We start from the raw sequence: 21,617 nt of genomic DNA, 5'->3' as shown, positions 1-21,617 counted from the left end.
CGTGCTAGTTTTCTTTTCTTTCTTGGTTTCATGGCTACCTGGAGAACTGAAGAATTGCAGAGTTGTATACTTTGATAATAAATGAACCCCTGAACCTTTAAGCACAAAGCAAAAATGAAACAAACAAGTCAGCAACAAGACCTATTACCCAGTAAAGATCTAAACCTTTCTGGTTTCTTTCCAAGTTATAACATAACCATGCAAATATTGTTTTTAAATGTTATCGCACATTGCATTACTAGATCCAAAATTAATTTAGTTGAACCAATTCTGTATGCAGTGTGGCACATTGGAATTTTCTGGCTTCATTTAAGAAAATAATAAAAAACACTCTCCACTCAGAATCTGTTTCAGATCCATCTGTCAGGTATCAGCCTTTGGCAGTGTCTGGTGCAATATCTTCTGAGGAGATCCCTCGTACGCATTATACAAATACAAAGTTATCTTTAACTAAAGAGGAGATTCTTAAATTAGATTTGAATAGTTTGTTCAATATGTGTGATTTTCTGTGATTTTCATCTTAGTTCCTCAGATTTAAAGATGCCCTTTAAAATTCCAAGAATTTTTATTTAATTAACAATATTTAAATTCCCTGTTTGTCATGGTGGCATTTGAACTCTACACTTTTACTCCAGATCTCTGGATTACTGATTCATTAAATTAAACACGGCAACCATTACTCCATAATTTAGCGATCACAAATGTCAGATCAGAATCAGGTTTAATGTCATGAACTTCACTAGTTTTATGGCAGCTGTACACTGAAATACATGATAAATAAATATAGAGAATAAAAACTGAAAGTATATACATGTCTATTAAATAGTTAGGTTAAATTAAATAATGCAAAAAATAAACATAAATTTAAAAAAAAGTAGTGAGGTAGTGTTCATGGGTTGAATGTCCATTTAGAAATCGGTTGGCAGAAGGAAAGAAGCTGTTCCTGAATCGCTGAGTGTGTGCCTTTAGGCTTCTGTACCTCCTTCCCAATGGTAACAATGAGAAGGGGGCATGTCCTGGGTGTTGGGGGTCCTTATTGATGGGCGCTGCCTTTCTAAGTCACCGCTCCTTGAAGATGTCTGGGCCACTACGGAGGCTGGTACCCATGATGGTGCTGACTAATTTTACAAGTTTCTGCAACTTACTTCGATCTTGTGCCGATGTCATGAGAGCCAAGTAGTATCTCGAGAGGAGAGTAACAGCATGGGGGCTAGGAGGGGTGGGGGGAAGAGAAGGACCTTTGGGATAAATGGGGGAAGAAATGTCATGACAGATAGATCACGAGGGCTTAGGCTTATAAATGTGCAACTCAACAAAAAGCAAACTGCTGTTTAGGACCAATGTTCTTAACACTTACAGTGAAGAAAGGATTAAAGCTTGAATTAATAACAAATGATTTGATTGCTCATGAATGTTATTTGATATTTACAGAGAACTATCACTGTCCTGCTGAAGCATTGACTCGCTCAGCTCATGGAATTACTGTTTAAAACATTTCTTTGAATTCTAATACACTCTTTTTCAAGAGAAAAACTGTTTTGCCTATAAGATCTCTGGGAACATGATCCATTTAGGTAAAATGGACCTATTCAGTGAATATAAAGCATGCTGGGCATCTGACATCTCTCAAATTGCTACAATAATGAGGTAAGAGAGAAATCCATCATTCCTCTGGGAAAAACAATCACAGCTTCTAAAGTAGACCAGGCTGCACTCTTACACTAAACATGGATTTTAAAACATTGAAATGTGAACAGAAAGGTCAATTGGAAGAGCTACAACCACAGTTTTTTTTCCCTACATTTTAATGGTGCACGACTCCAATATTTCCATAACACCTCAATCTTCAATTTCAAGTTCCCAGAGCATCCTGGCCACGTTTCCTTGTGAAATGCCATGCAGTGTCAGCTACTGAATTCACCCTACAGCCACTGGAGGTGGTTGAGTTGGCATAGTGGCAGAGTGCTCCCTAGAAGTTAAGAGTGGCCTGAATACTCAGAGTGTATCCTACAGGGTTATTCTTTATGACTCCCTCTCTCTTGACTTTTATCACTTCCCATCCTTCCTTCTCTCCTCCCATCAGCCCCCCATGCTCTTACCCTCCCACTCCTGAGATACAACTTGGCTCTCCTGACAGAAAGGGAGGCAGGTAAGGAGATAGTCTGCAAATGCTTGCACTTTGGAAAAGACAACAATACTTATAACATCCTGTACCTGCCGATGCACTTGATCGCACTCTGCTAGGGTATCGATTTTGGGTGAATTGTCTAATACAACAATGAGCCAAAGGTTTAAGGTGTAGTTGATGTTTCAGGGTACAGCCTGGGATGATTCTAAGGCTACGATACCGTGGGTGATCATGACCTTGATGTCCATAAGCAGAGCACTCTAACTTATGCAGGTCCTCCTCAAGTTATGACAAAGTTCCTGTAAATCAGGGTTTCCCAATCTTTTCTATGGGCCAATACCATTACGCAATGGGTCTGTGGGCACTGGGTTGGGAGCCCCTGCGTGTAAAGTGCTCGTAACCAGGAAATTTCAAACCACAATATGAGGTGACTGTAGCCCTGTAGCTTCAGCAAATCCATCTTGCTGATCCGATCTCCCAAATGCTTGTTCGCACGTACAGGTTGTACAGAAATCGGGCATTCGTAACCTGGGCAGGACCTGTATTTGAAGCCACATTAAGTTGCAGATCAAAACGGAGGGCAAACAGCGCAGTAGGAGTGGTAATCCTTAAATAATGTGGCTCTGTGAGAAATGGATGCTGCAGGAGTGGTTTCTGTCTCTCTTTGCTGTCTGAGATACTGAAGTGTTGGGATGGGCTGTGGTCTTTTGATGGATTGTAGATCATGGTCTCTTTGGGGGGGCTTTGCTATTGTTTGCATGACAGGGGGAGGGGGTTGGTACTTTTGCTGAAGCAAGTTGGGGAGGGGGGAGAGGGTTGTGCATGGGAGTGGGGGGGCTTTGGGATTCAAACGTTTCTGTTATTCATTCTTTGAGTTTTATTTCTGTTTCGTGGATGTCTGTGAAGAGTAAGAATTTCAGGTTGTATACTGTATACATTCTCTGATATTAAATTGAACTATTGAACTATTACAATTGGTTGTTTGGCAAATGAACAAGAACTGTTGTTTTTAGACTAGTGAGGCTGAAAAATCACACTAGAGATAAATGTTCTATTATTATTATCTATACTTTATACTTTATTGTCGCCAAACAATTGGTACTAGAACGTACAATCACCACAGCGATATTTGATTCTGCGCTTCACACTCCCTGGATTACAAATATTAAATATTAAAGATGTTAAAAATAGTTAAATATTTAGAGAGTTTTACAAGAGAAAAACATGCAAAGGAAAGGAAAATGATCCCAAAGCATCTGGGCATAAATTTCCAAACAAGCAGCAAGTATTATTGCTCTACTACAGCATCGGTTCAGCCAATTTTCATTCATCCCATCAATTGTTTCATTGGGAGCTTTGAAAAGGAATTTCCAAGCCACAGATTTCAGACATGTAAAGGTCCAGTACAGAATAAATAATGCTATAGAAATTGGCCTTAGATGCCATGTATACAATTAGTCTGGAATACAAGTGCTTTGGAAGTAATTTCTCATGCCAGATTCAGTCCGGTACTCAATCTAGTTTGCTAACCCAATTCTTGAAATATACTACAGGCAGTCCCCGGGTTACGAACGAGATCTGTTCCTAAGTCTGTCTTTAAGTCGAATTTGTAGGTAAGTTGGAACAGGTACATACGGTTCTTATTTAGCGTCAGTTAGTCAAATGTTTGCCTTAGTATATAGTATATATTTTACCTTTCTATGCATATAAAACACTTAAGAAACACTTCCAAATCCAAAGATGGCAATTGTAACCCAAGCTTTTGCATTTGCCTTCCAAATAACAGGAAGAGATGCCTTAATGATATGGCGAAGAGCCCTCGGATTTAGGGAGCGATACAGAAGCAAAGGCTTGAGCTTGAAATCCCCGGATGCGTTACTCCCAAGCAATAACGTTAGCCTACCCTTCGATGCCTTATGCCCTGGTACACTTTTTTCCTCTTTCGAAATGTAGGTCCTTTCAGGCATTTTTTTTTCCAAAATAAGCCAGTTTCGTCTACATTAAATATTTGGTCTGGCAAATAACCTCCCTCCTCAATAATTTTTTTTCAACATTTCAGGAGAATCACTCGCAGTACTTACATTGGCACTCGCTGCTTCACCTTGCACTTTAATATTATGTAAATTTGCCCTCACTTTGAAACAATTGAACCAACCCCTACTCGCAACAAATTCTTCATCACAATCACCTTCACTTGCTGCACATGCAGCTTTTAAATCATTGAAAAGGCTTCGAGCCTTTTCTTGCACTAAAGTAAGGCTAATAGGCATATTACGCTGATCTTGATCATCTAACCAAATTATCAACAGCCTTTCCATTTCAATAATTAAACCACTGCGTTGCTTAGTAATAATTGTAGCTTTCACTGGGCAGGACCTTTCACATGCTCCACTATTCTCATTTTATCCTTTAAAATTGTTCCCATCGTTGACCGACTAGCCTAAAGCTTTTCCAATGACCGATGGCGTTTCAGCTCTTTCCGATCGCTTTATTATTTCCACTTTATTTTCAATCGTGATTGTTTTCCTTTTCTTTGATGTATCACCAGCACTTGCATCGGATTTACGCTTTGGAGGCATGGTTACAAGGGTAAATAAGAGAAAAATTTAAGCCAAATACAAAGTTACACACTCAACACAGTGTTAACAGCAACGTGATCTGCCTTAAAATGGCGGACGGTGTTCTCCTTCCTCGAGCCGACGAACCATTGTATTTATCTCAAAATTTTAATATAATAGGCCTCATGGCAGGCCGTTCATAAGTACAAGTTGTCTGTAAGTCAGACATTCTTAACCCGGGGACTTACTGTGCTGCTTTTTCACTAATTTCAATCTGAAACTACTTACTGAAATAATAAATTGAGAAAGCTGATGAATTATTGAGTAGAAAACTATTTGGAACGAATGCTACAACAAAATTTCTTGGAGACGGTTTTAACAGTAGACTACATATGAATGTTCTCAGTAGGGATCAAAGTTTCTCAACACAAGGAAGAATGTTAAAAAACTAATTGCCCTGCATGATAAATCAGAAAAACAGAAATGATCTACTCATTCAAGAGAACAATATTATTACTACAAATTATTTGTCTGAAATAAATATAAGAAAAAATTTATTGGAATAAATAGGGCCTTCTAAAATTCTGAGTTGAGCTTTCAGTCTTTTAGTTGTATCTCTCTGTTTAATGCAGGGCTCACATCATTCATTCTTTATTGAATCTAAAAAGAAACTCGCTTAGAGTTGCAATAAATGAGGAAAGTACACGACCGAGATAGATCCAATGCAGAAACATTTGTTACCTATGCCCAGAAATGCAATCCCTTAGCACAGGTTAGTTAGATCCTGAGTGGCTTAGAAAATCAACTCCAGGTGTTAAGTAGTTTATAACAGGTCTTGCAAAATAATTCCAATTGTAAAAAATAAACTGCTTGGTTCAGGGCATGGTATGTGCCCAAATCTCACAAGGGTGATGTCAATAATTGCTCCATGATATATTTGACATCTACCCTGTCAGTTTAGTTAATGTGGGTGGAACTAATAAAACAATATGGCCATACATAAGAAGGCAGGGTCAAGCAAAAGGGAGAGAGTTCACACTTGCACTATTTAATGGGATTGTCCATTTCTTAAAGGTTTGTTGACAATTCAGTTGGAATATAGCTTGTTGGCATCATTGTAGAGATGGAACAAATAAGATGTTTTCTATTTGATGAGATGAAACTATCCATTTCTCAAATTCACGGGTGCTTTGGTACTGGTCACTTTGGATCTTTGATAATAATCCCTGCACTCAAAGACCAGACTGCCTTCACAAAGCAAGTTAACAGCGAAGCAAAGAGCTCTGACTAGGGGGAGAGTTAATCCTTCATGAGTCTTCTAAGAGAAATTATCTTATTCTAACTATCTGAAGAACAATATATTCAGAGACAATTTTCAAAGGCACTTCACCTGTGCCAGTGGAGCTAAAAGCCATTAATAAACCACACCTTGGCCTTCAGGGCTGGTGGATGACTGATATCCCTTTGGTGCTGATCACTTCAAAATCCTCTTGAGCACTAGTCATGAAAGTTAGAGTTGTGGTATTTAACCTACTCATATATCAATCCAGGCCAAAACCTGAGAATTATTGACCACTCAATATAGTCCTACCCTCAGAATTCCTAGGTTCTGCAAGTTTTTTCTTTCCCTACTACTTCTAAGCACTGCTCCCTGCAGTCAAACAAATCAAATGGTTGCTCCCTTGATGGAAGTTACAGATTCTATGAAGAAAAACTGTCAGCAGCTCTATAGATGATCATACTGATTCCAGAGATAGCCCACGAGGAGAGATTGAGTCATTTGGAAATATACTCACGGAAATGAGTGGGGATTTTATAGAAACATATAAAATTATGAAAGAGATAGATAGGATAGAGGCAGGAAAGTTGTTTGCACTGGTAGGTGAGACTAGAACTAGGGGACATAGCCTCAAGATTCCAAGGAATAGATTTAGAATGGAGATAAGGAGGAACTGTTTTTCCAGAAAGGAGTAAATCTGTGGAATTCTCTGCCCCAGGGAAGCAGTAAAAGCTACCTCTTTAAATATACTTAAGACCCAGTTAATAGAATTTTCATAGTAGGAGAATTCAGGAGGGAGGAGAAGATGGCGGCACGACGCAGTGCGTGTAGCCTCTCCAGTGAAATGATATCGTAGTTGTAAGTAGGATGCTGTGCACAATCCTGATTTGCTGGTGTCAGCCATGAGAGCACGGAGGAACATCTGGAGAAACTTCTGAAATGCCCGGTTTGCTGCCGCGGCTACTGTGCGATCGAGAATCTCCGGAGGGAAGGCCCCAAAATCCTTGGCTTTTCCTGCTGCTGGCAACTGGGGCTGGGGTCGAAGCGTTCGGCAGAGATGGTGCTCGGTACTCGGTGTCGGAGGGCTAGTCGGAGCTCGAAGTTTTCGGATGACTCAGAGTCAGACTGTGGTCGGGCATGGCAGGGAGAGTTTTCTTCCTTCTCCCGTCTGCGTGAGATGTGGGACTTCTGAGAGACTTTGAACTTTTAACCGTGCTCACGGCCTGTTCTTTATCAAGTTACGGTATTGCTTGCACTGTTGTAACTATATGTTATAATTATGTGGTTTTTGTCAGTTTTTCAGTCTTGGTCTGTCCTGTGTTTCTGTGATATTACACCAAAGGAATATTGTATCATTTCTTAATGCATGCATTACTAAATGACAATAAAAGAGGACTGTGTGTCCTCATAATCTAAATCTAAAGGTGATGGGGAAAACCTGGTTTGTCTAGCTGAGCCCACAGCCAGATCAGTTGTGATCTTAGTGAATGGCAGAGCAGGTTCGATAGGCAACCATCCTAGTCCTACTCTTACTTCTTACCTACTTTCTTGATGAGCAGGTTTCGGATTGCCGAATCTCACTGGCGCCTTAGCACTGCTAGTACAGTTCCATATTTCCTGCAATTCAGATTCAATCCTGTCCTCTTGTGCTCTCTCCATGGAGTTGACATATTGTCCCTGACCTTTAGTGGTATTTATGTTGAATTTGCACGTTTCCCGATGGCAGCATTGCTTTTCTCCCACATCCCAACTCATGCAGGTTGGTTGATCAATTGGCTACCACAGCTTGCTCTGGTATGTAGATAAGTGGTAGAACCTGAATGGAGTTAATGGGGATGCAGGGAGTACAAAAACGGGAATTGGGTAGAAATAGTGTGAACAAGTGCTTGATGGTCAGTGTGGAATCAATAAGATGAAGGGTGGTTTCCATGCACTCTCACTATATGAATTGAAGCCAGTTTGCCTAGAAGCAATAAGGATCTGCTAAAAGAGTGGTAATGGAGAGAAAGCACAGACGTTGTTACCCTCGGAGAAGAACAAGGTTCATGTTCTATGCACAAGATAGGGAGGAGGAGCCCCAGAGGGAGGTGATGGGCAGGGAAGGAGAGAAGGCGACAGAAGGAAATGGGAATGGGGAATGGTAAAGGGGAGAGGGGTCAATACCGGAATTTCGAGAAATCGATGTACTTGCCATCAGGTTGGAGACTACCCAGATGGATATAAGGTTCTAGGCAATTATTACAACTCAGCTCAGATAAATAATCAGCAGTCACATTAATCTGCTGAACGATAAGTTGCTGGAATGACTTAACACCCTCAAAACCTCTTCGCGCAGTGGAATTCATGTTGACAGAAGCCTGAGCTCACATGGCAGAAGTGTGAACTTTCATACAGCCCTTATATAGTGACTATATTCTACCTGTATTACACTGGAAGTGCTATCCTCTGCCATCAGTGTCTATGAGTGATGATAAGGAGCTGCTTATCACAGTGACTCAACGTGACCATTACTTTGTGTGTCTCAAGCAACCATGTTTGCTGTTTCTATTAGTTGTCCCAATGATGTTTACATCTGAATTTTCTGTTGAGGAGTAGTGATAATGAGGGAAGTCAGTGGGAAGAGGGGGTGGTTACACTGTCTCTCTAAAGACTACACTTCTAAGGAATGAAAGGGTTACCGTATGAGGAACGTCTGGCAGCTCTTGGGCTGTATACCCTGGGGTGTAGGAGAATGAGGGGGATCTCATAAAAAAATTCCGACTGTTAAAAGGCCTGATCAGATTAGACATGGCAAAGTTATTTCCCATGGTGGGGGAATCTAGGACAAGAGGGCATGACTTCAGGATTGAAGGACATCCATTTAGAACAGAGATGTGTTAAAATTACTTTAGTCAGAGGCTGATAAATTTGTGGAATTTATTGCAACGAGCAGCTGTGGAGGCCAAGACATTGGGTGCATCTAAGGCAGAGATAGATAGGTTCTTGATTAGCCAGGGCATCAAAGAGTATGCCCAGGGGAGAAGGCAGGGGTTTGGGGATGACTGGAAGAATTGGATCAGCCCATGATTGAATGGTGGAGCAGACTGAATGGCCTTCTTCTGCTCCTATATCTTATGGTATTATGGTCTTAAATAGTGTGTGTGAAGATCCAATATCTGACCTGGTGCCTTTTGCTAGAGCAAAGTCACCTCAGCCTGGGATAATACTGGCGGCATTTCCCTCATCTTTAATAATACCCCACTAGTCACAGCCTGACAACCTGAGAAGACTTCATTTATTCCCACCCTTTGTTTCCCATTCATTAACTAACGCTTAATCCACACAAGTATAGTTCAAAACATTCCATGTGTTCTAATCCTGAATAGCAACCTCCTGAGAAGGACTTTATCAAACTCTCCCTGTAATCCAAATACACCAATCCATTGCAGATTCTGAGTTCCTCCAGCATTTTGTGTGTGCTGCTCTGGATCTGCAGATTTTCCTGTGCTTGTCACACTAGCTCATCTCAACTAACTAAAACGTGACTCATCCAGGATTTGAACTCCTGACCTCTCGCTCTTCAGATGGACCAAATCCATCAGGAAGCATCGTTATCACTTAGCAATAGCATTTTGTATAGTAGTAGAGACACTGCACAGCAGAAAAGATATACAGTCTATAAATGTAGTAATAACCAGAAAAAAACCCTTAAAGTGCCTTTAACAAAGTAAACAATCTCAACATGGTTCAGACAAGCAACTGTGAAATCATATCCAACAGTGAGCTCGATGAGTAAGTACAAGTTCAGATAATAAAATCCATAGTCAGAGACAGCCAGATTTAGGAAGAGAATTCCAGAGGTTAGAACAAAAGTAAATGGAAGTTGCTAACAGCACAGCTAAGAAATGCACAACAAATTTCAGACAGTGCAGGGCTGAGGAGATTGCAAGCATTAGCAAGGGGAAATACACAAGGAATACCGAGAATCATTTGTTGTGCCCAAGAAGACTGCGTGCGATGCCAGCATCCCGTTCATAAGAGGTAGGCCACCTGCTTATCAAATTAAACTAGAGTCCCAGTATACACTTAGTAACTCTCAATCTAAATTCATGGCTGGCTTCTCTGACTGCATGAAACATGGCAGAGAAGTTGATGAACCAGGTAACTGTGTTTTATAGTGCTGCTTGCAGGTCACGCCAAGCTGAAATGCAACTAAGCTCTCAAATATATCCACTGCCGTACACAATTGTGCCAGCAAGCAACCCCACTGAAGTCACTGTTCTGAGGACGAGGCCCAGCAATCCATCCCAGTTTTCCCTCCATCCTGGCTGCCCGTCAAACAAGCCAGATGTTTGATGAAAAATGAAACAGAAAGAAAATAGAGGACCTACTGTTAAATTTGAAATACTTCCACACCCCTGGGATTCCCAGAATACCAAGGAATTCTGGAATTCCCTACATTCCATCATTTATCTTAACTATTCTCTACTCCTGTTTCCCATAAATCTCAAAATAATGTTAAAATAAATGAAATTTTAAAATCAGAGTTTAGCTCAGATAAGGGTGCTGAAAGAAGTAAAGGTGGGTTTCAAGAACACAGGTTAACAATTGTATTATGCGACATCTCCAGAGAAAGGTTAAGCGTGAGAATGAGTTTATATATTTGGTGCAACTGTTTGAGTCAGAAGACCAAGGAAGTCAAAAGTAGAGTCAATGGCATCACAACAGAATGAGAAGCCATTTCATCTAAAATTGTGGGTACCAAAAAACAACAGAAAGAAACATAACTAGGGACCTGTAAGGATGCAGGTGAGCTTCAAGGAATGGAACAAGGTATTGTGCTCAAAAGTTTAAAAATGCCGAACAAAATTGGGAAGGGGACATGCTGAATAAAGAATGGATTCATTACAAAAAGACATTCTTTGGTACAGAAAGCATGTTTAAATTAGGAAATAAATTTATCAGTATTTGCCATAACCCAACAGTATACATCTGTCACATCTGATGACTGATGATTTACGGTTACAACTCTTGTTCTTCAGGGCTTTTCTTTACCTGTTTTCATCCTAACGCAAAAGATTTTTGTTCCTCAAGGGTCACTTACACTGAAACATCCTGATTGCAAACTGCAAACATTTCCGACAATAAAGGGAGAAATTAAACAAAGGAATATATGATCCTGTACTTGTTGCCGGTTTATATCCTGCCATGATATGTGTATCTGTAGACTTGTGTTTTTATACACAGTACTGTATTTAATAGATGAGTTACAATTCTTTCTGTTGCCAACCTATTCCCTGAGAAACTATTTTAACAAAGGTCAAACCGTTCCTGAGCTATTTTCATGCAAGCTTGCCATTGCCAACATAATTCACTGAAAACAGCACATATTGGCCTTCAATGCTTCACAAATCAGTAGGTTATATTTGAGTCTGGGAACATTAGTGAAAGATTTGTTTAAAATCTTATAATGGTATTGAAAATGACAATAGCAAAAATTAAGGTCACAAATTTAAAATAAACAGAGCCACAAGTGAAATATTATCATATTGCAAATTATAATATTTCACACCAGATAGTATGGTAGATTTGAACTGCTTTATTTTGATCAAAAAAGGGCCTGGAATTGAACTGACGAACAGATATGATGCAATAGCCAGTCAATAACTTTTAGTAAACTGTTGTAAGAACTCAGCATGCCAAGCAGCATCTGTGGAAGGAAAGGGCTAGCTGATTTTTCAGGCTGAGACCCGGCACCAGTGTCCTGATGCAGGGTCTTGACCCGGAATGTTGACTATCCCTTTGTTTCCACAGATGCTGCTTGACATGCTGAGTTTTTCCAGCCGTTTAACTTTCGCTTGAGATTTGGACACTTTTAACTTCATAACTTTCAATTCTCTAAATAATGCTGTGAAGCAATTAAAAGATAGAGTACGTACAATGCTAAGATACTAAAAGACAAATTTAAAGTGGTTGGGTTTGACCTATACATTGAAAAACATCAGCCCATATTTAAACTTCATCACCTGCACTACCAAAAAGAAAATGAAAGCTGATAACTGGGAAACAAAGCCATCAATAATTCAGAATCGCAAAAATGACCCCTTCAGATCATAGCACCAACAACAACACAAAAATATGACACTGAGAAGCCTAACAGTGGTAACTGTGGTTTTAGCAAACATGTGAAGCAATAACCTTCTGATAGTCAGATTGTCAGAGCTCCCTCACCTCTGCCCCTCTGACCCTCAACACAGGTGCCCCCCCCCGGGTTGTGTTTGAGTCCCCTTCTCTACGCCCTTTACACTCATGACTGTGCTTCCACACACAGCTCCAGTCTGCTGATCAAATTAGCAGGTGCCATGACTTTGAGCGGCCTTATTTCTAGCAGTGATGAGACAGCCTACAGAGGAGAGGTTGATACCCTGACACAGTGGTGCCAAAATAACAACCTCTCCCTCAATGTCCAAAAAACAAAAGAGCTGATTGTAGATTACAGGAGAACAGAGACAAGCTTGACCCAATCAACATCAACAGGTCTGTATTTGAGAGGGTGAATAGTTTCAAGTTCCTCGGTATACCCATCACCGATGATCCCACTTGGACTGTACACCTGACTTTGTGGCAAAAAGAGCTCAACAGCATCTCTTCCACCTCAGGCAACTGAAGAAGTTCAGCATGGGCCCCAAATCCTCAAGACATTCTACAAGAGTATCATTGAGAGCATCCTGACTGGCTGTATCACCACCTGGTAGGGGAACAGCACCAACCTTGATCGCTGGGCACTGCAGAGAGAGGTACGGACTGACCAGTGCATCTATGGATGTGAACGTCCCTCCATTGAGGACATTTACAGCAGCAGGTGCAGAAAGAAGGCCTGGAAGATCACCTGGGACACCAGTCACCCCAACCATAAACTGTTTCAGCTACTTCCGTCTGGCAAGCGGTACCGCAGCATTAAAAGCCAGGACCAACAGGCTACAGGACAGCTTCTTTCTACAAGCCATTAGACTTTTAAATTCACATTGCAATGGAATCATAACACAACTGTTTTTACACCCTCACGTTGTGGGATGGATGTAAGATTTAAATAAATTCCAATTCTAATTCTAAATTCTAATTGAGTTTCAATGGAACCATGCAGCTCCAGAACCCATTAGATCGTTGGCGTTATGTTTTGTAACTCCAAAACATAAAACTAATTGGAAGAAAAACAAGGGAGCCGAGAATGCAGGTCTAACTTTGTTTTTACTTTAACCGAGGCACATACATATGATGTGGTGGCATTTTTGATGTATATCATTTAAGTAATTTTGAACATAACCTGCAATGCATTTTGTAAATAACAAAGAATGCTCAAACAAAATATTTACAATATTACTCAAATATTACTGAAATATTAAATACACAACACTCCTCCCTAATTAGCTATAAACTCCCACTCAATATAGAATGCTTCTCAATTTATATACATATCATAGTAAATTTTAAATTGTCCCATTCAGGTCAATAGATTTAATCGCTGTGAAGGATATCTTATTCTTGTGGGATAATGCCTTTCCTAACAAAGTGGGGGTGGGGGTCCCTCTGCTTGCGGGAGAACCTCATGGCTGTGAAATAATCTCAGGTTCTGGGGCTTCCTCTGTGATGGTTGTAGGAGTTGATTCTGGCACAGCAGGGAGTGGTTCTGACAGCTCTGGGTACCTTTCTCCTGGACATGTTGGCATCCTAACAGTGCATGGCAAGCTTCACTGGATGGTGTGAATCGTAACGAGTGGCTACAGTATTTAACATCACCATTTCCTTTTCCTTTTGGAAAGCCACCTCACACTGCATTGCCATTTCTTCCTGATCTAGAATAAGGGGTGGAGCACATAATCAGGTTTGACAGGGATCTATTTTAAGTTATTGACAAATCCTAAAAAGGACCACTACTGTGACATGTTCTTTGACCTTGGGGCATCCACCAGTGCTTGAATTTTTTTCAGCATACTTGTATAATCCTTGTGCATCAATGGTGTGACCACAGTAAGTAATGCTTGGTTTAAGGAATTCACACTTGTTGCATGGTGCTCTGAGACCGTAATCTTCTGCTCTTTTTAACACTGTCTTGAGATTTTGGAGATGTTCCTTGTCTTCCTTACTGATAACAATGATGTCATCCAGGTAAAATTGAGTGCCTGGGCAGCCTTGCAGCACCTGATCTATAGCTTCTTGCCAGAGTGCAGGTGCAGATGCTACTCCAAAAATGAGTCTATTACAGCGATAAAACCATTCGTGAGTGTTTATGGTTGGAAACACTTTGGACTCTTCTTCCATCTTCATCTGTAAGTGGGCCTCAGCTAAGTCCACTTTGCTGAAGTGTTTCCCTCCAGAAAGGTTTGCAAAGATTTCCTCTATCCTGGGCAGAGGGTGTTGATCAATTTTCAGTACTGGGTTGATGTTGGCCTTAAAATCACCACAGATCCTGACAAATTCATTCTTCTTGCTTACTGGAGTTGTCCATGGGCTTCACTCAACCTTGGAAAGAATTTCTTCGGCCTCCATGTGATCTAGCTCACCAGCTACTTTGTCATAGATGGTATAAGGAACCGGACTGACTTTGCAAAACCTGGGTGTGGCATTTTCATCTAACACTATTCTACCCTTGATATATTTGAGTTTTCCAATGTCACCCTTGAACACTGATGTGGCATCATCCAGTTCCTTTCTTAATGTGCTTTGTTGACTCTATTGCAGGGGGCGTGGCATGCAAATTGTGGATGGATCTCCAATCAAATTATAGTCGTCTCAGCCAATCACCTCTCCACAATGCTGACCCTCCTGGTTTACCACATACAAGCCCAAATGTGGCTTTTTGGTTGTCGTATTTCACTGTTACAAATGTCAGTCGCACAGGAATGATCTTTTCTCCATTATATGTTTTTACTTAGATATTTGAAGGCTTCTGTTCAGTATCTTCAAAATGCCATTCAAACTGATTTTGTGGAATGACTGAAGCAGTTGAGGCAGTTTCCAATTCCACTTTAATTAATTTGTCATTCACTTCTGCTGTAAATTATATTGCTTGTAATCCACATTGTAAATCTCAAGGCTACTCAGTCCTGTGTCACTCCCATCATTATCGGATTTTTCATCAACAGCATTCAGATTAGTACTCTTTTTCAAACTGCAACTTGACCTTTTATCTTTTTCGCTTCTTTGTGCAGTCCATTTATTTTTGTCAGCCCGACATACTCTTTGTATGTGTCCTTCTTTGTCGCATTTTCTGCAAGTTTCGCCCTTAAATCTGTGTTGGTCTGGTGTATATCAGCCCTACCCATAACAGCAACACAATTTGTTCAGCCAAGTAGGTTTTTGTTTAGATGTTGCAATCTTGTTCATGCTCACATTTATTAGTGACTGCAACTCAATTGCATCTCTGTCTATTGTTTCCATTGATACAGCTATTTCAACTGCTCTTTTAAATGTAAATTATGCTTCAGTTAGGAGTCATTTTGAATGCTTTCCTGTAAGATTCCACAAACTAAACAATATTTCAGTGCGTCATTAAGCCCATCACTGAACTGACAATGCTCAGTCAGCCTTCTTCAATTCAGCCAAATATGCTGGAATGGACTCCCTTTTGGTTTGATTTTGCTTATGAAACCTGAAGTATTTGGCAATCAATTTTCAGTTCTAAATTTTCCTGCATTACTTTCACAATATCAGCAAAACTCATTTTGGCTGGTTTATTTGGAGCAGTTAAACTTCAAAGCAAACTGTATGCTTTTCCACCAACGCATTCAGGAAAATTGGTACTTGTTTCTCATTGGCTATTCCATTTGCTTGAAAATACTGCTCAATTGCTCAGTATATATGAGCCAGTTATCTGTAATACAATGGAATACATCCATCTTTCTGAAGTAGCCAGCTATTTCTGCTCATTTTTATTATTTATGATTATTATCACCCAGTACTGTTTATGAACCTATGAATTCTTCTGTTTACTACCCTTTTTTAACTCAATTATCCTTCTCTTTGCAAAGAAAATATGCTTCTCCAAAGAAAAATGTCTGCACTGTTTTTTACTGAACCATTTCTTGCTGTGCTTTTATTTTAACACACTTCAAAAGGTAGGTAGCTGCCCTGGGTTTAGTTAAATCTTCCTTTTCACCACTGTTATGTTTTGTAACTCAAAAACACAAAACTAATTGGAAGAAAAACAAAGGAACTGAGAAAACGAGTCTAACTTCATTTTACTTTAAGCGAGGCATGCTCGTATGACGTGATAACATATTGGTGTATGCCATTTATGTACTTTTACATATAACCTACAATGCATTACGTAAATAACAAAGAATGCTTAATCAAACAATATATTTACAATATTACTCAAATATTACTGAAATAATGAATACACAGTACTTGGCTTAAATGTTGACTGAAAAACTGTTTTCCAGTGAGATGTGGAAAATAAATGGTGAGAGTGATTCACCTTGATATCAGCATTTGACTGAGTGAGGCCCTGCTAAAACTGAAGTCAACAGGCCTCTGATAGAAAACACGTTATTTGCAGTCCACTGTTACAGAATGCAGATGGTTGCACTTTGACCATTTGACATGTCCTTCACCAGCTATGGGATACACTTCAACAATACAGTAATTGAATCTCTTCAGCCCTAACCACATTAAAAACATTTAAAAAGCTTGACACCATCTAGGACAAAACAGCTCATTTGACTGTTATCCCATTCAAAACATTATCAATCACTTCCTTTGGCAAGTGCACTAGATCCACAGTGTATACAACCTATAAAATGCAATTTAATTATTTGCCTCTGCATCTTTGACATTTATTCCAAATTTTCAGTCTCTTAAAAGGAGGGGTCTAGACTCACTCAAACACCACTATCTGCAGGCTCTCATGAAACATTGTCCTGACTTGGAAATATATAATAATTCCTGGAATGAGTTATGCTTTTTGTTTTTTTTTCAATTTTATTTTGTTGAGATACAGTACAAAATAGGCCCTTCCGGCCCTTCAAACTACGCTGCCCAGCAATCCCCCGATTTAACCCTAGCCTAATCACAGGACAATTTACAATGACTAATTAATCTACCAAGCGGTAAGTCTAGACTGGGGGAGGAAACTGGATACATGCACATCAGATATGTATCAATTTATATAATTGCTTGTGCAACTCACTTTTCAAAGGGAGATCAAAACAAGATGGCCAGAAAATAACTATTGTTATTCAATTTTAGAAAAACTAAATCTCATATCTATTTTATTTTTATTTTTGAGACACCTCCCCACACACACAATACTCAGAATCCCAACAACTAACCAACTAGCCTCCAAACTCCCAAGGAAACTACAAAACAGTACATTGATTTATCCTAACTTGACATTTTGCCAAACCTACACCAATTCACCATTCTGTCCTCCATCCATCAGCCCTTCAAGTTTCTAAACACACCAGCCCCTCTGGTCCCCACAGATTCCTCAAGGAACCAAAAAGCTGCCTCACCCACTGATCTTATACATAGTTGTCCAATACTCCGCAATTATCTTTCAGTGCACCCTATCACTATCCCTCAATATCTCTGCTAATCCTCGGAACTCACTAAACCACGATCCACAATGCCCCCACTCCCAGTTTCAACCAGTTCAGGGCCCCGTCTCGTGGTACAGAAACCACACCAAAAACATGTCAACAGTTTCAAATAATAACACTACTATTTCCATTTTCATTCTTCAAAACCCCACTGTTTTTTATTTGAACCATTGCCATGTCATGAATTAATTTCAAATACTAAATGCTCTGACAAAGTTAAATTTGCTTCTCCCCTCCCCCACCCTTCAATGCTGCATAAAAATGCTAAGTATCTCCTTCATCTTTTGGTTTTACTTCAGATTTCCAATTCCTGCAGTTTTTGTATTAATGAGATGCATCTTACCTTCAGGCAGTACTTGTGCAAGTCCCAGACAACAAGTACAGTACAATACAGCACAGAGGATTAGGGCTCTCCTAGGGATTAGATTAGAAAAGATTATAGAATAGATTAGAATTTTTGAAAATAAACTACATTTATCTATTTATCATCTTATATTACGTGCCAGTGCAAAAATGTCATTATTTCTTTGTTACATCTTTGTCTCTAACACAATAGATTCAACAAACTAAGGCCTCCAGTTCTGGGATTGCAGCCAGAAAATGTCTTAAATGTTCCTCAATCATAAACAGCCATATATTCCATGTGCAATTAATATTGAGTTTTCATATCCTATCTGATTAAATTCTTTTACGATAATCTCCAAGTCATCATATTTCAGGAATGATAAACTCAAATTCATTTTGAAGTTCAATTTAAAACTGGAAGTTCTAATCTGTAAACATAACTAATAATCATGGAACTGGCAGATTTAAGCTTGATGATGAAATGGGTAGTATATGTGTCAATCTGAAGACATTATGTATTTATTTACATTGTTATCAAAATACAAAATTCCATATTCTCTACTATAAAATTATACTTTACAATATTTATCTTTGCAAATCTACACAGGTATTATGTGGTTGTGAGTTAATTTCTCACATTACCATCATTACAAGTGGACATATGGGTACCCTTTAGGACAATTTCAAATTTGAACCTACTTAGTTCTGTATGCAGGATTTGGTGAACTGTACTTGGTGGGCTCCTTCACCAACAATGTTAACAGCACTTTCTTGCAGACACTGTTACTTATGAACAACACAACAAAGATATTGACAGCCACAACACAACAGCAATGGCACTGACAAAAACCTGAAGCAACAGGCAAATTTGCCCACTTTTTTCTGGAGACAGTTCATCCAAAAGTTTAAGATGTAATGCAAAAGTAACAACTTTCAGACATGTGGCACTTCATATCCTCAGGCTGTTCCCAAATCAAGGTTGTGCCTGCGCATGCAACCCTTCCCCCACCCCCACCAACACACACTAAATGAAATGGCCACAAATCTGTTTTAGAGGCTTTTTTTTATATTCATGTAAATAAACAGCTGGAAGATCAGTTTATCAAGGAGACAGGGAGTTCCCGATCTCAAAGTGTTCTTCAAAGTTAATCATATTAACACTAGTGATTCTGTAGACACAGGAAATCCAGAGCAACAAACACACAAAATGCTGGAGGAACTCAGCAGGTCAGGCAGCATCTACGGAAATGAATAAACATTCGATCTTTCAGGCTGAGACCCTTTTTCAGGATTAGAAAGGAAAAGGGGGAGACACCAGAATGAAAAGGTGGGGGGACGGATGATTAGCTAGAAGATGAGAGCTGAAGCCAGGCTATGCTCCCCCTCTTTTCACTCTGTCATCTCCCCCCTCCCTTTCCAGTCCTGAAGAAGGGCCTTGGCCTGAAATGTTGACTGTTTATTCATTTCCATAGATGCTGCCTGACCTGCTGAGTTCCTCCACCATTGTTGTTCATCACAGCTAGACATCCCAGAGACTTGCTGCTGTGCATTATCCTGCTGAGATTCCTCAGCCTCTACTGATCCAGATTAGACCTGATGCAGGATTTATAACACACTCATTTTAATTAACACGGATTACCAGGAAAGGATTTTTTAAATTATTTCAGTTCATTTTATTATTATTTAAGGATTTTGTTTCTTAATCAACCTATATTGTTAATTGTATATTTAATTTGTAATGGAACCACAACTTTTGCAACAAATTTCAGAGCTAGGCTTTGAAAGCTGTCAAGCTTGTAAGGGTATTTGGGGCTGGGTCAAACTCAGTGAAGTCTTGGCACAGCCTGTGCCTTAGCACTAAATTTGTTGGTGCTTTGGCCTAGCAAGATAAATTCTTCACATCCACACACGTCAAAGTTGCTGGTGAACGCAGCAGGCCAGGCAGCATCTCCAGGAAGAGGTACAGTCGACGTTTCAGTCCGAGACCCTTCGTCACGCAGCAGGCCAGGCAGCATCTCTAGGAAAAGGTACAGTCGACGTTTCGGGCCAAGACCCTTCATCAGTCCTGACAAAGGGTCTCGGCCCGAAACGTCGACTGTACCTCTTCCTAGAGATGCTAACTGGCCTGCTGCGTTCACCAGCAACTTTGATGTGTGTTGCTTAAATTTCCAGCATCTGCAGAATTCCTCGTGTTTACGTCTTCACATCCGCACAAGGTTAGTATAGGACTAGGGAGAGCTAGGCCTTGACTAGAATGATACAACCACTGAGTTTTGAAATGAATAAAAAACTATGCAATAAATAAGGCATAGATAACAGGTTATATCAACCCATTTACTGTCAATAAGTTCACACCTTTACTGTCAACAGCTCCAATTGCTACTTATTTGGTCTAAAGTTTAACAAATTTGAAGATTTCTTTAAGATCATCTTTCAGTCTTCTAAGAAACATCTCAGCTTCTTCAGGCTAGCCAAATAACTGATCTCCTTCATGCCCAGGACCTTTTTACAAATCTTTTTTTCTGCATCCTCTCGAAGGGCATTATATTATTTCCTATTGCAAGATGACTGGGAATGGACATGAACTGGTTACTAGCTGAAGCCAACCCTGTGTGTTATAAAAGCTAATGCAGGCTAGGAGGGTCCGGTTGCCTTCATAACCTACTTTGGTTTTTCATCTTCAAACCTCTGATGTACCAGGAAAACCACCGTTAATATATTTTGAAGACCAGAATTCTTTTTATTTTAGTCTATTTCAACCTATCCTCCCACCTTCAAAGGTTTATATACATACATACATACTTTATAATGCAAGTCACATTTAGCAGATTTAGATTTTTAAAAATTTTATTGAGGTACTGCACAGAGTAGGCCCTCCTGGCCTTCGCGTCACACTGCTCAGCGACCCCTAATTTAATACTAGCCTAATCACGGGACAATTTACAATGACCAATTAACCTACCAATCAGTATGTCTTTGGACTGTGGGAGGAAACTTGGAAGTAGGTACAGAGGGGATGTCAGTGGTAAGTTTTTCACACAGAGAGTGGTGCGTGCGTGGAATGCGCTGCTGGCAACGGGGTGGAGGCAGGTACGACAGGGTCTTTTAAGAGACTCTCGGACAGGTACATGGAGCTTAGAAGGATAGAGGACTATGCGGTAGGGAAACTCTAGGCAGTTTCTGGAGTAGGTTAGATGGTCGGCACAACATTGTGGGCTGAAGGGCCTGTAATGTGCTGCAGGTGTCTACGTTCTATGTTCTATGAAACCCATGTGATATTGGGGAGAATGTATAAGTTCATTATAGACAGTAGTGGGAACTGATTCCAGGTCACTGGCGCTGTAGAGCATTATGTTAACCACTATGCTACCCGTACCACTCCAATCCAGCAAGCTTTTCTGTCCAGTCAAAATCCACAAAGTTTAAACTAAATAAGAATATAATCAGATGGATTACCCACCATCAATTAAGGCACTGGACAAGCATGGTAACGTCACCTCTGGCCTACTCAACCTTGCAGCATCCTCATCAGAGACATACGAAAAATAATGACAAACTGGGAGACGATTCCCACTGGTCAAACAAAGACTGGAGAGCATATTCACAGAATTATAACTTCCAATCAACATCCCAGACTGCTCCAGCATGATTCAAGGGTATCCCACCGGCATGAGAAATGATTGCGGGAATAACCAAGATTGACTCCAGAGCTATTGGTCTCAATGTAC

At 40.0% G+C, this 21,617-nt stretch overlaps 1 protein-coding gene across 2 annotated transcripts in view; it reads right to left on the bottom strand.

Moving 5' to 3' along the window:
- Positions 1-21,617, bottom strand: part of col27a1b (collagen, type XXVII, alpha 1b) — a 483,649-nt gene that overhangs the window by 439,087 nt on the left and 22,945 nt on the right. For both annotated transcript variants that reach the window (XR_010021219.1, XM_063073617.1), the window contains exon 2: positions 17,888-17,958. Coding sequence is in view for 1 of the 2 variants with exons in the window: in XM_063073617.1 (XP_062929687.1) it covers positions 17,888-17,958 (71 nt within the window). In the remaining variant the exon portion in view is untranslated. The remainder of the gene's footprint in view (positions 1-17,887; positions 17,959-21,617) is intronic.

Source organism: Mobula hypostoma, chromosome 21 (genome assembly GCF_963921235.1).
Source record: "Mobula hypostoma chromosome 21, sMobHyp1.1, whole genome shotgun sequence".
Classification (NCBI taxonomy): domain Eukaryota; kingdom Metazoa; phylum Chordata; class Chondrichthyes; order Myliobatiformes; family Myliobatidae; genus Mobula; species Mobula hypostoma.
Note: the sequence above shows the minus strand (reverse complement) of the source record. Positions and strands in the feature narration are given on the sequence as shown.